General features: G+C 42.5%; 1 protein-coding gene across 3 annotated transcripts; it reads right to left on the bottom strand.

Moving 5' to 3' along the window:
• Positions 1-209: 209 nt before the first annotated feature.
• On the bottom strand, positions 210-16,271 carry Elac1 (elaC ribonuclease Z 1). 3 transcript variants are annotated; one of them, XM_042675368.1, is made up of 4 exons: positions 16,194-16,271; positions 10,326-10,490; positions 4,015-4,482; positions 210-1,875 (listed from the first exon to the last, which is right to left on the bottom strand). In XM_042675368.1, the coding sequence occupies exons 2-4, from the start codon at positions 10,480-10,482 to the stop codon at positions 1,409-1,411; spliced, it is 1,092 nt and encodes a 363-aa protein (XP_042531302.1). In that variant the 5' UTR covers positions 10,483-10,490; positions 16,194-16,271; the 3' UTR covers positions 210-1,408. The 3 variants fall into 3 exon arrangements, with proteins under 3 accessions (XP_042531302.1, XP_042531301.1, XP_042531303.1); XM_042675367.1 differs by lacking the exon at positions 16,194-16,271 and adding an exon at positions 15,687-16,134; XM_042675369.1 differs by lacking the exon at positions 16,194-16,271 and adding an exon at positions 12,767-12,790.
• Between the last annotated feature and the right edge of the window lie 397 nt (positions 16,272-16,668).

The following is a 16,668-nucleotide window of genomic DNA, read 5'->3' as shown; positions in this document are numbered from 1 at the left end:
AAGTATTTCTGATACCAAAGCCAGTTTCTTTTTTCCTTTTTCTTTTTTTCTTTTGCCAGTCCTGGGGCTTCAACTCAGGGCCTGGGCACTGTCCCTGAGCTTCCTTTGCCCAAGGCAAGCATTCTACCACTTGAGCCACAGGGCCACTTTGGCTTTTTCTGTTTATGTGGTACTAAGGAATTGAAGCCAGGGCTTCATGCATGCTAGATAAGCACTTACCACTAAGCCACATTCCCAGCCCCAAAACCAGTTTCTTAAGCATTACAAGTACTGCCATTTAAAAAATGTTGCAGGGCACCAGCCCTGTGCCAGGGGAGCATACAGCGTTAACACTTTCCCAAACCAATGTGAGGAAGGAGCCTTTTGAATGCATCAGCATGCTGTACTAGCTTTCCAGAGAACACATTCTGGGAAATACAACAATGGTAAACAAAAGAACAAAGAATTATTAAAGAGACATGTAAATTAAACCTGTTTGATACAACTTTTTGCATTCACATTCATAAACTTCACTTGATGACTCATACGTTGAAACATTTGACATGGTATTTCAATTCTCAGGTATCCACGCTTTAAGATCCACTGTAGAATTTGATTTATGTAGTAATTCAACTCATTATGTCACTAACTTTGGTAAAGTATATTGACATTGGAGTGTAAGTTTTAATTTGAATATCTCAACAGGCCTGCTATTTGCAATTTGGGAGGAGCTAAATCTTTACTGTACAAACCAGCTAGTAGTTTATACAGTAGTACCACCACCACCACCCTTTGGGTCACTGTGACCAGGAAACGTCTCCACTGCTGCCAAATTCCTAAAGAGAGCACCCATCTGAGAAGCATAGGTTAAGAACCACCAGGAAGTTCACAAAAATACTAAGATAAACATCGAATTCAACCATGTATTCAGTATTCCAGCAAAGCCATTGTCAAACTACTGGAGATACAGCATGTACAGTATCTCATTACACTTTTCTCTCTGCTGTTAATTATACGAACAGATTTAACACAAACTATCAAAATAACATTTTTAGTTAAGAGAGCCAGGTCCTGGACACATGGCCAATAAGAGCAATAAAGTTGGGCAGAAGCTAAGCCCAGGATTGCACAGAATACTGGCTGCTATCTGTGATAGTAGCTACAAAGTGGGAAGTAAAAATCTACCATTTTGTCAAATCTATCATTTTGCACTTTACGAAGGGTGCTGGATTTTTTTCATCTGTTCCCTCTCCTTACCGAGTCGGTTCAGCAATGCAGCTCAATCCTTACACGACTATTAAGACCCAGATAGATACTCAGACCAACACACACACACACACACACACACACACACACACAAAAACCAAACCAAAAATCTGGTTGGTAACACATTCACAGACATGACAACATACATTTAGGGACGCTGGTTTCATTTCTTGATTGGAATGCCAATCACCATAAAATCTTCCGCTAGAGTTACTTCCTGGAGATCTAATACTGACTCTGCTTGCTTCTTCAGCTCTGCAATGCCATCTGCTTCTCCTTCTCTGGCCAAGGCAACTGGTTTGTACCTCTGACTGAAGTGAGTCAGAACGAGCCTCTTTGCCCGGCACAGCTTTGCAAACGTTGCTGCCATCTGGGGGGTGCTGTGGCCATGCTCCTTTGCCTTGTCCATTTGGGCATCATCCAGGGTCGCCTCGTGAATCAACAAGTCTGCTTCTAAGCACAGCTTCATGCCTCCATCACCCACAACCCCACAACAGTCACCCAATATGCAGATTTTTCTCCCAACAATAGGCTTTTTTAACACATCTTGAGGAGAAATTGTAACCCCATTTTCTAGAACCACAGAAATTCCATTTTTCAGCTTTCCGTAGGCAGGGCCTGGAGGAACACCTAATGATGAAAGCAGATAACATTACATCATGTGTAAGGAACTGATGACTTTTTAAAAGTCTATTTTAACAGCACAGCAAACAGCAAACAGCAACGGCATATGATTCCTTTCACAATTGTTATACATGTTTTGCTATTTGTAAATAATGACATATTTGTATGTGTTGGTTACTGATTTTAATAATGGTTTTACATTTCATGAGCATGTCAAGTGACATATAAGCTCCCAAATCTTAGTAAGACCTTACTACAGCCAAGATACAAACTCTGCATGGCAGTGACAGTTTTTGAGGCTACTTTATTCAATAGGCTCATCTATGGGTAAAATGAAAGAACACATCTAAATAATAACACAATCAATACATAGGCAAAACGAATACCTATGAACTATCTTATTAAGAAACTTGTTAGAGAAGACTGTTGGGATGGCAAGATCAAGAAGCCTTTCAGGCAATCACATGTGACTGGTGGGTAGAGGCAACTCTGTATTTACCAAGCTGGGCCTCAATCTTACTTTAGTATCTGATCATCACTCTGGACAATACTTACAAACAAGTATTACATGATCACTAATTCCAACACAGATCCTGTTTAAACTTCCCAAGCAGAATAGAATTTCCACAAGCTTTTAGATAAGAAAAACACCTTTGTCCTTAGACAATACTATATCGCATCTTAGTTTGTTAGAGCAAGAGATTGTATAAAGAAATAGAAAAACAATTCATACTTTTTATAGGTAGAGCCATCCTCTGCCAAGGGAGGTAGCAATGCTGGAAAGGGGATGACTATTCTGTTAGTGAGAGGAGCTGAGAACCCCTCGTGTACAACGGTGTGAAGCCTCTAAGGGGCCCAGGCCCATCTCTGTGCTTCTTCCCCATAGTATTAGATTACATATTCAACTATGGGTAAAACTAGTGGAAATGCTGTGTTCTAACACCAAATTAATTTGAATGAGTAGGAAAGAAGATGGGGGGAGGGGAAACCTGGAAGTAGTTGGCTGTAGAAGAATTAATAGCGAAAACTCCTTGTAGCAAAAACTAATGATGTCACTGAAAACATACCTTACGGCTCTGCCTGATGGTACAAACTTCTAATCCTAGCCCAGGGAGGCTGAGACAGGAGGATGGTGAGTTCGAGGCCAGCTTGGGCTATATAGCAAGACTATCTCAAAAAAACAAAACCTGTATGGAAATGAACTCTAGGAAATAAAACAAGAGGTTTTTTCTTTTTTTCTGTTTTTATTTTCTTTTATTTATGTTCTATATGTTCATTCTTATGTCTCTGGGAGTATAAGGGGAGGCACAGAAATAGAGAAACAAAAGTAAACAAATGCAACGATGATACTCAATAGACACTGTATTGAAAATGAACTACATAACTTGTGGGTGGGATGAGAGGGAAAACTGAAAGAGTGAGGGACAGGCTAACATTGACCAAAAAGAAATGCACTCATTACTGACTTATGTAACTGTAACCCCTCTGTAGATCACATTTTGGGGGGAGGGGGGGTCCGGTCATGGGGCCTGAACTCTGGGCCTGGGTGCTGTCCCTCAGCTCTTCAGCTCAAGGCTAGCGCTCTACCACTTGAGCCACAGAGCCACTTCTGGCTTTTTTCTTTTTGCTTATGTGGTACTGAGGAATCGAACCCAGGGCCTCAGGCATGCAAGGCAAGCGCTCTACCACTGAGCCACCTTCCCAGCCCCAGATCACCTTTATAATAACCATAAAAAAAACTAAAAAAAAAAATCTTCCATAGGAAGATGTGAAGGCTAAAAGTATAGCTCACTGGCAGACTAGCACATGGGATGCCCTAGGTTCAATCTATAGCAGGGTCAACAAAAAACCATAAAGATAAATCCTAGATCTAAAACTATCATCATCATCTCACCCCTACCCCCAAATTACCTTGCTGACCAAACCAATGAATCTAAGAAGCTGAAGTGAGAAATATTCAAAACATAGTTGGCTTTGTTTCCAAATAGCATTTTTGACCCATAGGATTCCCCTTAAAAAGAAAACTTTAGGCAAAGGAAGTACATAAATTGTCTGTCTTAGGCCTGAGAGAAAGGAAGGTTATTGTGATCTTGCTAATGGCTTAATTAAAACAGCCCAGATGATGAGAGGGTTAAAAACACTTACCAAGGTCTTTCAGCTTCTGTGCATTGAGTTTACCTGGGCGTTTCTTTTCCACAACTGAAAACCCAAAGGAGGGAATTCTGTGGAAGAGGCGGAATGCTTTTACAACAAACTGTTCATCATCAACCAGAAGGTAGGAGTTTTCTTCAGAGTCTAACAGGATAGTTCTTCCTTGTCCTTCTTTGGGAGAACCGTCTGCTTTATCCACATATGAAAATTCTTTCAGTTCTTCTGGAGGACACTGATCGGCTGTTGGCACCAGCTCATGGACCACATAAGGAAAGACCAGCTCAGTGTGAGAGAGCTCCATGGTGCGCGAGATGAAGTCCCGAAGCCCTACAGGGCCGTAGATTTCAATAGGCTGTTTAGTGGCAGTGGAGCCACTCTGCAGGCTGATTGTGCAGAGGAGGCCAGGAAGGCCAAAAAAGTGGTCTCCATGGAGGTGAGTGATAAAGATCTTGGTGATTCTCCCTTTCGATTGAGACAAAGAGACAGTAAGTTTTCAGAAATGAAAACGGAGACAAAGCTATTTGAAACAAGCCTAGCAACTCCTATAAAAAGTAGAAAAGTGAATATAAGTTCTATCTACTGCCATGAGCTTATTTTACATTTTGCTGCAATATTCCAGAAGCAAGAGACAGGCTTAATTTCACTGGATGGTCTTAAGTAGGAAATAACATTTTCATAAAATATCTTTAAATTACATCATTTTACAGTTTTCCCAGTATTTCTGACATATTCTTTCACTTAAAAAAAAAGAGGTATTAGCCAGGTGCCAGTGGTTCATGCTTGTAATCCTGGCTACCCAAAAGACTGAGATCTGAGGATCATGGATTAAAGCGGGCAGAAAAATTCATGAGACTCCAATAGAATACTTTTTTTTTAACAAAAGGTGGAAGTGGAACTATGACTCAAGTGGTAGAGCACTAGCCTTGAGCAGAAAGAATCCGAAGGACACCACACACACACACACACACACACACACACACGCACACGCACACGCACACGCACACACACACACACACACACGAAATATAAAAGAAGAAAATAATTTACCTAGCTAAATGGAACAACTATCAAAAGCTTCTGACAGTTACACTGCTCCCTCTGAGAACAGCAAACCAAATGTTCTATAGACTCCAAGTGACTATACCATGGCCTGAACCCCCAAACTGCCTTTTAGGGAAACCTCACTGGATAGTGATTAACTAACCAAATCAGATTCTGTCAGTGAGGTTTCAGGGAAGGAGAAAGGACAAGGGAGAGAAGGAGGAGGAAAGAAAAGAAAAAAAGGTAGTAGTGGAATGGATGACAAACAAGGAAGAGGCAAGCAACAGATCACAGATGCAGACTGGGGCAGATCCCCCAGGCATAAGGTAAGGACACTTGGGCCCACTCTTCTCTTACTTTCAGACTAAACACACCAGCTTTTTCATACACAAGGGCTTGGGTTACGACTTAAATTAGCCAATGGTAAAGTGAATTTACTGCTGGTATGTGGCAGGATGCCACATCAGCATTTTCTAAGGTGCACCATAGGCATTTTGAAAGTAACAATCACAACTAGCACACTAAGTATCTGATACCATCAAAGAACAGGAGCAGTTATCAATACCATAAAGAACAGGGCAGTTTACTACAACGTGATTCGACCTATGACAGAGTTGTTCTTAAAGGAACGGGGGAACAGAGAACAAAGGATTAGACAGAGGCTGATTTGGGACCTTGAGCATCCCCAAGACATGCTCTCTCATTCTAAAAGTTTTCTTAATATATTCCTTTTCTCTTTTTAGTCTTTGGTTTTGCTGATGTTTTTTGTCAATTCATGGTTTCTTTTTGAATTTGAGAATCCTTTCATTTCCTCCTTTCCCCTGATCAAACCATCTCAGAGACCTGAAGTCTCTGCAGATAACGGGACGACAACAGCTGCTGAGTTCAGTTCACAATTAGCCTCAAAACCTACACACCACACTTTCTGAGCCCTCTCCCTATCTACTCCAAAACAAAGTCAAAGCTGAATATCAAAACAAGTCTGGGAACCTAAATCACAAAGGGAAATGAAGTAAGTGAAAAATTGCTTCCCACAGTTATCACAGTTTCAGAAAAGACAAACATTGCATTTTTCCAAGAAACTTGATTTCAGAGAGAATGAAGAACAACCACAGTTATCAAAGGTATGAGGAAGGGTCAAGGAAGAGAGAAAAACACATGTGTTCCCTTTCCCTTGAGAACAAGGAAGAGATGGAGAAACATACTGTCCACATAGGAGTGGGATGCTAAGCATCCTCTAAAAATAACAATGCAGTCATACTCTTGCCACAGGGAAAGGTCAGTGATAGGCTGTACATATGCACTCTTCAGCTGAAAATTAAAAAAAAAACAGGCTACACCAGATACAATGTGATTCTATTTAGACAAAGTTACTCACACATACACAAATACTCCCATCCCCCCATCACTGTATCTAGACGTGTAGAAAACGTACCTACAGAGCCAGTACCTGTGGCTCATACCTGTAATCCTAACTCAGGAGGCAAAGATCTGAGGATCACCATTTGAAGGCAGTTGGAGCAGAAAAGTCTGTAAGACTCTTATCTCCAATTATCAAGCAAAAAGCTGGAACTGTAGGCATGGCTCAGCCATGAGAAAGGGAGGCCTTGAGTTCAAGCCCCAAACTAACCAAACAAACAAACAAACAAAAAGAAATAAACTTACAAGAAAACAACTTAGGCTTTTCTTATACCATTTTGGTTTGTTTGCACCTCTATAATTATTTTTCATATATACTGTGTGTGCACACACGCACATGCATGTGCTGCACACCAGTCCTAGGGCTTGAAGTCAGGTTGGATACTGTCCCTTAGTGTTTTCTGCTAAAGGATTGCACTCTACTATTTGAGCCACAGCTCCACTTCCAGCGTTTTTGGTGCTTAATTGACGATAAGAATCTCATGAACTTTCCTGCCCAGGATAGCTTTGAACCATGGCCCTCTAATCTCAGCCTCCAAAGTAGCAAGCATTACAGGCATGAGCCACTGGTGCCCAGATATTTACATACTTTTAAAAATATTTTTTATGACAGGCACTGGTAATTCACACATGTAATCCTAACTTCAGGAGGCTGAGATTTGAGGATCATAGTTCTAAGCCAGGCCAGGCAGGAAAGTCTGTGAGACTCTTATCTCAGATAAACTACTCAGAAAAAGCCAGAAGTGGTGTTGTGGCTCAAGTGGTAGAGTGCTAGCCTTGAGCACAAAGAGGCTCAAAGACAGTGCCCAGGCCGAGTTCAAGTCCCAGGATTGCAAAAAAATTAAAATAAAAAAATTAAAATACATACATTTTATACCATCAATTAGTTGTAGAAGGAGGTTACACTCTGATATATCCATATACTGACCTTGATCATATTCAGCCCCTCCATCACTCTCCCTCAATTCTCTCTCCACTTCCCAAACCAATCTCAACAAGCTTCATAGCTCCATTTTTGTCATGTATCTCAACTATTTTTTGACCCCCACTAGTATGCCCATCTGACAGGAACTATTTCATATTTCTATCCATTATTTTTAGTGTATGCTAATTGTAAAAAGATGTTTTTTGGGGGGGGGTCAGTTGTGGGGCCTGAACTCTGGGCCTGGGTGCTGTCCCTCAGCTCTTCAGCTCAAGGCTAGTACTCTACCACAGCACCACTTCTGACCTTTTCTGTTTATGTGGTGCTGAGGAATCGAACCCAGGGCCTCATGCATGCAAGCACTTTACCACTGAGCCACCTTCCCAGCCCTGTTTGTTTTTTTGTTGGTTGTGGGGCTTGAACTCTGGGCCTGGGCACTGTCCCTGAGCTCTTCAGCTCAAGGTGAACGCTCTACCACTTGAGCCACAGCGCCACTTCTGGCTATTTCTGAGTAGTTATCTGAGATAAGAGTCTCACAGACTTTCCTGCCTGGGCTGACTTTGAACATGATACTCACATCTCAGCCTCCTAAGTAGCTAGGATTACAGGCGTGAGCCACCAGTGCCCAGCTATAAAAAGGGGTTTTACCCATAGAGTTTCACATGTGCACATACAGCTTTTTGCTGTTGTTTCTTCTGTGCCAGTCTTGGGGCTTAAACTCGGGATTTAGGTGCTGTCCTTGAGCTTTTATGCTCAAGGTTAGCATTTTATCACTTAAGCTATAGCTCTACTTCAGCTTTTTGGTGATTAATTAGAGATAAAGAATCTCATGACTTTTCCTGCCTGGACTGGCTTTGAACCACAATCTTCAGATCTCAGCCTCCAGTGTAGCTAGGATTACAGGTACGAGCCACCAGTGCTCAGCCTTATACAGTATTTTAATAAGATTAACTCCCTGGCTTATCTTCACCTTCCTCATCCCCTATACCTAATATTCAACAGGTCTCAGTAAGTTTCATTTTGCCATCTTTGCTCAGATTCAATATACTGTTCACTCTCTAACATTTTCTCCTTACCTTGTACTACCCTCAAATGGTCCCACAATTACAAAACATGTTCTATATATCATATACCTTTTAATATAATTTTAAAATTCCTTACATTATTTCATTTTTGGTGCTAGAAACTGAACCCAGGGCTTCACAGATCCCAAGCACACATTCCACTACTCAGCTATAACCCCATTCCCATTTAGACATTTGTATAATCATGTTAAAATCGTACTATTAAACAGCAGGACTAAGGATGAACTCATGCAACAATGATACTCACTTGACACTATGTTGGAAATGAACTATACAACTCAGGGGGGAAGGGAGTAGAAAGGGGTAAGCAAGAGAAAATGAAAAGGGGGTGGCAGTGTTTAAAAAGAAATGATTCATTACCTTACTTATCTAACTGCAACCTCTCAGCTCATCACTTTTATTTTAAAAAAATCGTACTTTTGTGATACTTCAAATAATTACTTTATAGTCATTTTGTTTCCTTTTATGTCTTTTGTTCTTGATGCTAGAGATGGAACCCAGGCCCTCTCACACATGCTAGGCACATGTCCTACCATAGTTGGTGCCCTTTTCTTCATGCTCCAAAAGTATTTGGGAAGCACCTTCAGAATTCTACTCATCATCGTATATCATCAGTTTCTCTTGCTGGACAAATTCTTGCACACTAGACATATCCTTTAGTTGACAAGTGCCCTGCTCTGAGATGAGTTGTAGGATTACTGTGGCAACTACTATTTATCAAGACCCAGAAAGTCAAAGGCATTGAATGTCTTGAATGTCTTGAATGTCTTGAATGTTCCTGAATGTCTTGCCAATCTACGAACTGAACAGATTCTACGAGGAACATAAGTGATTGCTCAATATAATTTATTGTACAAAGAGCACAGAAACAAAACTACTTAGGTAACGTATTTCCAGAATCTAATGATGCTAAGAAGTTGATAAAAATAGGCTAAAATAATAGCATTACTAGGATGAAGAGATTACTTAACCCAGGAGGTTCAGAAAAGCCTCCAAAGAGGCAGACATTCAAAGAAGGAATTTTATATACTATGGATATTATATATAATACACACTGTATAATTTTTATAACATCACTGCCCATTTTCTCAGAGTCTCCCTACATAGTCCCAGTTGGCCTTGAACTCTTATTCCTGCCTCTGCCTCCTAAGGAAAAGGGTTACAGGCATGAACCACTAACTACCATATCTAGCTCATAATACTCCTTCTAAGTAGTTTTCAGTAAAGGAAAATAAAATTTACTCTGATGATCCACTAGGGTTACAAGCTTCAGAAACAGCTGGGATTAAAATCTAGGTCTGCCTGAATCTAAGCTGAGATTTTCTACAAGTGGACTTCCCTATCTCCCAAATGCTAGCCTTGGCTCATTCCATTCCCTTTAGCTAGAACTCTTTTTGAGGAAATTTCTCCACCTTTCTCTACAATTCACAGGTAAATTCTCTGATAAACCCAAGTAGAAAGAGGGTTTCACTCTGAATAGTTACCAATTTGCTTTTGATCATGACAACTATCACCTGGTAGAAAGAAATACATGCAATTCTGCCTGGCTAGGGCAGTGTCCATTTACTAGGCCTGACATATCCCAACCCATCTCCCACTCCCTAAGCCTACATAAACACATGTTCTCAATACCTACCGGAGGAGTTAAAAGCAAATAAAGAATTACAGGAAGTTCAGTGGGCATAATGAGATGCCTGAGACCCTTTGAAGTTTTGTCAGGACTCTAGGACCGAAGAATGATGCCACTGTTGGATTATTTTTGAACAACAGGCCCACGGACAGCCAAGAAAAGGGGGTAGAACAAATGCTAATCATGAGAAAGTGGAATGCACACTGACCTGCTTTAAGCTGGCTTTTCATAAGCTGTGTCTGTGTCCCCTCCCCACAGTCAAAGAGCCAGCATTCTCCCTCACACCGAAGGACCACAGCAGAGGCACCCCGGGTTGGGGATGGATATGCTGCTCCCGTCCCAAGAAATGTCACATCCATAGACATCTTCCACCCTGAAACAGAAAAATCATTGGGGATTATTTCAAGTCACTGTACCAAACACAAAATGCTCAAGATTTGCTGTTATCAGTTTTTGTGTGTGTGTGCTAAGGACTGACTCTACTGCCTTATCCCTGCTGAACATATATACGTTCCACCACTCAAACCTTACTTTCCAGTTTTAACATTGAAAGGGTGAGGAGGGTGAGAAAGGGGGGCTTTAGGGTTTGAACCTAGGACCTCACATATGCTAGGCATGTACTCAACCACCACACTGCATCTCAAGCTTAAATAAAGCTAAAACAGTATGTCACGAAGCCTTACATAACTGCTCACATTTACACACACACACACACACACACACACACACACACACACACAGAAACAGAAACAGCTAAATCTAATCCATTAAAAATTACAGTTGGCAACAGTGGCTGATGCCTATAATCCTTACTCCTTACTCAAGAGGCTGAGATCTGTTGGCTTAAGGTTCAAAGCTAGCCCAGGCAGAAGAGAGACTCCATCTCCAAAATAATCGGTCAAAAGCTGGAGGACTGGGAATGTGGCTTAGTGGTAGAGTGCTTGCATGCACAAAGCCCTGGGTTCTATTCCTCAGCACTAAATAAACAGAAAAACTGGAAGTGGTGCTGTGGCTCAAGTGGCAGAGTGCTATCTTTGAGCAAAAAGAAGCTCAGGGACAGTGCTCAGGCCGAGTTCAAGCTCCAGGACTGGCAAAAACAAAACATCTAGTTATCCCCAATGAACTTCCTGTAATTCCTTATTTGCTTTTCACTCCTCTGATAAGTATTGAGAACATGTGTTTATGTAGGCTTAGGGAGTGGCAGATGGGTTGAGTCAAGGGGTAAAGCACTAGTTAAGCAAGTAAACTGAGCATTAGGAGGCTCTGAGTTCAAACCCGGTACTGGGGAAAAACACAGCAAGAGAGGCTGGGGGCTTAGTATTAGAGCACTTTCTGGCAGGCTCAAAACCACAGATTCAATCCCTAGCACTGCAAACAAACTATACTTGAATTCCAACCATCTGACACTCTCAGAAAGGTAAACCATGGAGACAGTTTTTAGATCAGTATTTGTCAATGATATGGAAGACAAGACCAAACTGGTGGAGAACAGGAGGTTTTCAGGGAAGCAAAACCACTGTGTACAGACATAAACATAATTACACATTGGTTAATTGTACAACACAATGACATAAGCTTTAATTAGTGTGTCGATATTGGCTTGTCAACTTTTACCCCACTAATCCAAGATGTTCACAATGTCATTCAGTGGTAGAGGACTTGCCTAGCATTCACAAGCCCCTGGATTCTATCCTCAGCACTGGGGAAAAAATCAGAATGTCTCTCTCTATATAATATATATATGTGTATTATATATATATATATAATACATTGGAGATGGGAAACCCTTGTGAAGGCAAAAGGGCCATTTATATAAAAGTCGAAGGACAAAAACATAACAGTGGACTGGGCATTGGTATATTCCTAGCAATTTAGGAGACTGAGATCTGAGGATCAGGTTCAAAGCCAGCCTGAGCAAAAAAGTCAATGAGATTTTCATCTCTAACCAGCAAAAAGCCAGAAGTACAGCAGTGCCCCAAGTGGTAGAGTGCTAGCTTTGAGTGAAAAGGCCAAGCAAATGCACAAAGCCCAGAATTCAAGTTCCAGTATTGGCACATGCACACAAAAACATAATAGCAGGAAAAATTATTTGTACTCCTTATGACAAGGAACTAATATTCCTTAAAAAGTTTATGCAAAAGGGATTGGAACTGTGGCTCAGAGCACTAGCCAATGAGCAAATGCTTCAAGTACTGAGTCAAGTCCCAGTCTTGGACCAAAAAAAGTTTATGCAAAGGCATTCAGGAAACAACAAAAAAAGCCAGTTTGCTGACAACTATAATCCTAGCTATTATGGATGCTGAGATCTGAGTACTCATTGAGGTTTGGAGCCACCCTGGGGACAGCAGACAAATCTATGAGACTCCAATCTGCAATTAACCAGCAAAGTTAGAACTAGAGGCATGGCTCAAGTGGTAAAGGGCCTAGAGCAAAAAATGCCAAAGAATGAGGATCTGAGTCCAAGTCCTACTACCAGCATTAAAGAAATGATGTAAGCCAGGCACCGGTGGCTCACACCTATAATCTTAGCTACTCAAGAGGATCACAGTTCAAAGCCAGCCCAGGCAGGAAAGTCTATGAGACTCTTATCTCCAGTTCACCACCGGAAAACCGGAAGTGGTACTATGGCTCAGGTGGTAGAGTGCTCACCTTGAGCTGAAGAGCTCAGCGACAGTGCCCAGGCCCAGAGTTCAAGTCTCACATCTGACAAAAACACAAACAAAAAAAAATGATGTAAAAAGAAAATAGAAAATTTGTCAAATGACAGAAGAAATCAAATGGCCAATAATTATAAAAAGTGGTCAGTTCTTAGGTATTTAGAAGAGACACCATTTCTTACACACGAGCTGGCAAATGTAAATGAAGTACTATTAGCCAGTACTACCCACCTTGAAGAGAAATCAGCAAATGTATGCTCTCAAAAGCTACTAATGGGGGAGGTGTGACTATGTCCTGGGAGAATAATTTGGTATTAAGTATCACTAATGTAGCCAGGCACCAGTGGTTCATATCTGTAATCCTAGCTACTTAGGAGGCTGAAATCTTAGGATCCAGGTTTGAAGCCAGCCTGGGCTTGGCTCTGCAAGACTCTTATCTCCACTAATCTACCAAAAAAAACCTGAAGTGGAGAGCTGTGGCTTAAGTGGTAGACTCACAGTCTTGAGCAAAAGCAGCTTAGGGACAGCTTCCAGGCCCTGAGTAAAAGCCCCAAGACTAGCACCAAAAAAAAAAAAAAAAAAGTTAATGATGCTATTGCTAACAAAGCCAGCAATCTCATTTTTGGGAACCTGCTCTGCAGAAATGAAAGAATCTATACACAATAATGTCTAACCGTTCTCTTATGTGTATTAAAATATAGGAGTAATCTAAACAGATGCCAACAGGGAAATGGTATCGTACATTTCTAGTATTATTTATTTCATTAACTACCCTGCAGTTAATACATATTCAGGTTTGCAATTATGAGTGGGAAAAGCTACAGATGTCTATGATATAATCTCATTTTTCTAACAGTGCCTCAACCCCTTCACTTATGTAAAAGATAAAGTCTGATATGAAAAATGGATATACCCCATATTCTTAATACCTGGCATCTCCCAGCTGATTAGGATGATAAGGAAGCAGGCAGGAGAGGAACTATTAACTTTTTGAGATATTTAACTTTTTTCCTAGGTAATACTGATGGTATTTTTTTAATTTGCCATAGGACAAACACGCTTTCTCTAAAAGGACCTCTAGTTCTTTTGCTCTGGTTATTTTTCAAATAGGGTCTAGGGTCTTACTTTTTGCCTGGGTGGGCCTGAATCACGATCCTATTTATATTTCCTGGTCTCTGGGATGACAACTATATGCTAAGCTCAAGAAGGAGTCTACTATGAACTTTATGGGCCTGGAGTTGTGATCCTCCTGATCTCGATCTCCTCAAGCAGCTAGAACTAGACCTGTGAGCCACCATCAGTTCAAACACGAATTTCTAACTACATGTCACCTAGCCTTTGTTCCCATTTTGGGAAACAATAAGCTTCCTACACACTTTGCCCCACGCACTCCTCACAAACCCCATGGCACATCTTAACCTGAACCAAGCTCTGAGGTTATTGCTGTTGTCCTTCCTGTGTTACTCTGCTTTCACTCTCAGATCAACATCCTCTGACAATTAAGTAGTTTAAAGTGCAAAGGCTTTAGAGGCTTCCTTACTGAGTGAGAATGAACAGAATGAGGAATAAAATGTATAACACTAACACTTGTAAATACTAAAACAGAATCACTTTGCAAGATCAGTGGTGGGGAACACTGGAGCCTATCAGAATTACCTGGAGAGCTTTTAAAACTCGTGATTAGGCCCCATCCAGCCTAGAACAATTCTCATCCCAGAACATACCAGAAATGTTTTGATCATTTCAAAAAGTGGTAAGGAGGCCCTTCCCCTGTAACTCTAACATGGAGTATGATTTAACAACTAGAGACAGGCCAATGGAGAGAGATAATCTCTGAATAAAGCAACCTAAACTCACTAGTCCATCATACAGAAGAAATCAGATTTTTCCATTGCCACACACTCATCACTGAACTTCAACTCATGAGTTACCAACTCTTGAGCAATCTTGATTCACTGATACCCCAACACTACCCCAATTCTTGGAGCCAAGAATACTTGGTGAGTGGGAGGAGATACTTCAATGAAGAACACATTGTTTGGCTGTGTTTTTTTGATAGTACCATCTAATAGTAGTCATGGCAAGATCCATTATTTCACTAGGCACTGCCAAAAGATGTTGTTTTACAGGTATTAGCTGGCATCCTTGTCTGATTCCCTGACCAGTTATTAGGTTACCCCGCAGAATTTGTACATAAAAGGTCCACTAAGAGAGATGTTAATGCCTGATGATACCCCCCCCCCCAAAAAATTCACAGTAAGCTTCCATGAACTTTTCTTTGCAAAAAGAACAACCAGACCCTGAGAAAGCCTCTGTTAGTTTATTAAAAGAATTCACAAGGGTGGAAAAAGCAATTTATCTAGGCTGTAGGAAACCACAGGATGGCTTAGTTTTTCAACAAGGTCAAGGGAAAAGATTATCATCCAAATATTGTATATGTAGCTTGTCTGGATCCTGATTTGGACGAAATGATGAGAAGCAGGGAAGAAACAACTGGGCAAATGTAAATGCTGACTGGATATACCTGTAAACGCTGACTAGACAATCATGTGTGATGACTTTATGTCTTAGAAACATTACTTAATGGATGAAATGGCATATATTTGATTTGCTTTAGAGTAACAGTGGGGGTGAAGATTTGGGAATTCAATATACTATTCTTTTACCATATGTTTGAAAGTTTCCATGATCAAAGGTTTAAAAAAAAACCCAATAAAATAACAAACCTTTCCACCAGGTTGGGAAAGAAGTAGAAATTAATCACTGGGTGCATGTTTTGTGACATGCACCATTCTACGTAGAGCAATTACAAATGAGCTAACCAGATCAGGTTAGGTCGCTGGGTTTAGGGATTAAAGAAAAAACAAACAAAAACACCACCACCAAGACCCTGCTGCTGGCTTTCTCCAGACCGTGCTACGAAGTGCACATTCGTGGTCACGGTCCTGTCGTTTGCCATCGGGGTCCGCGATTCTCGGTCCTGGGTGCAGCAGAACTGGTAGCCCGGTGGCCGGGGCGCTGCAGCCTTTGGAAGGCTCCCCGGGGGCTCGCGTGGCCGTCGGGTGGAGAAGCGGCACGGAGTTCGCGGCCAGGCCGCGTCGGCCCCGCAATCACCCGCTAGCGGAGGGAAGGCAGACGCTGCCGTCCTCCATTTTAGAGCGGAAAGACCCGTGGCCTGCAGGAGGGAGAAGGAGGGAACCGAGGCGGAGCTCGGCCTCCGGCCGCCGGCGAGCCCGGGCTCCGGGGAGGCCGTGCAGCGTCCGCCTGAGGCGGGATGGGAGGCCGAGGCCTAGGGCGGCGGGCCAGGCGCATCCTCGCTCCCGCGCTCCCCGGGCCTGGCTCCTCCGCGTCCGGGCCCCGCCGACCGGCGAGTCTCGCCGAAGCGCGCCCGCCCCCCGCCAGCGCCCGGCTCCACTCACCCTCTCCCCGAGGCCCGGGCAGGAGCCGAGGGAGGAGCAGGCCCGTTCCGAGGCCCGGCAGTCCGCGGGGTGGCGTCGCGCGCGACCGGAAGTGCGCCGCCGGCGGCCCATACGGCCGCTCTAGGAGACGCGGGAGGTCCGCACTCTATGGTGCCCACCTGGGGAGAGGGAAGGCGCTCCCAGGAGGAGTCCCGCAGAGGCCTGCAGGTGCGCTCCTGCTTCCCGGCTCGCTGCCTGGTGGTGGCTTGAACCTGTGATGGCCAAAGTGGCTGCACCAGGAAGGAGAGCGCTTACTCTTCCGCATTTTGTTTTCCAGATGAGACTGTTTTGCTCCTACAGGTGTTCCTGTAATTTGGGGTTGAGATGAGTCTTTCAGTCACTACATCTGAAAGTGTGAGCTGGTCGTGTCTATAAAGGAAAGTGCCCTGGATTTTGAGGGAGAGTTCATTACCAGCATGACCTCTATGAGCCGCTG

The sequence above is a fragment of the Dipodomys spectabilis genome, unplaced genomic scaffold (genome assembly GCF_019054845.1).
Source record: "Dipodomys spectabilis isolate Male_0828 unplaced genomic scaffold, ASM1905484v1 ptg000024l, whole genome shotgun sequence".
Taxonomy (NCBI): Eukaryota; Metazoa; Chordata; class Mammalia; order Rodentia; family Heteromyidae; genus Dipodomys; species Dipodomys spectabilis.
This window is presented reverse-complemented; position numbering and strand designations above follow the sequence as displayed.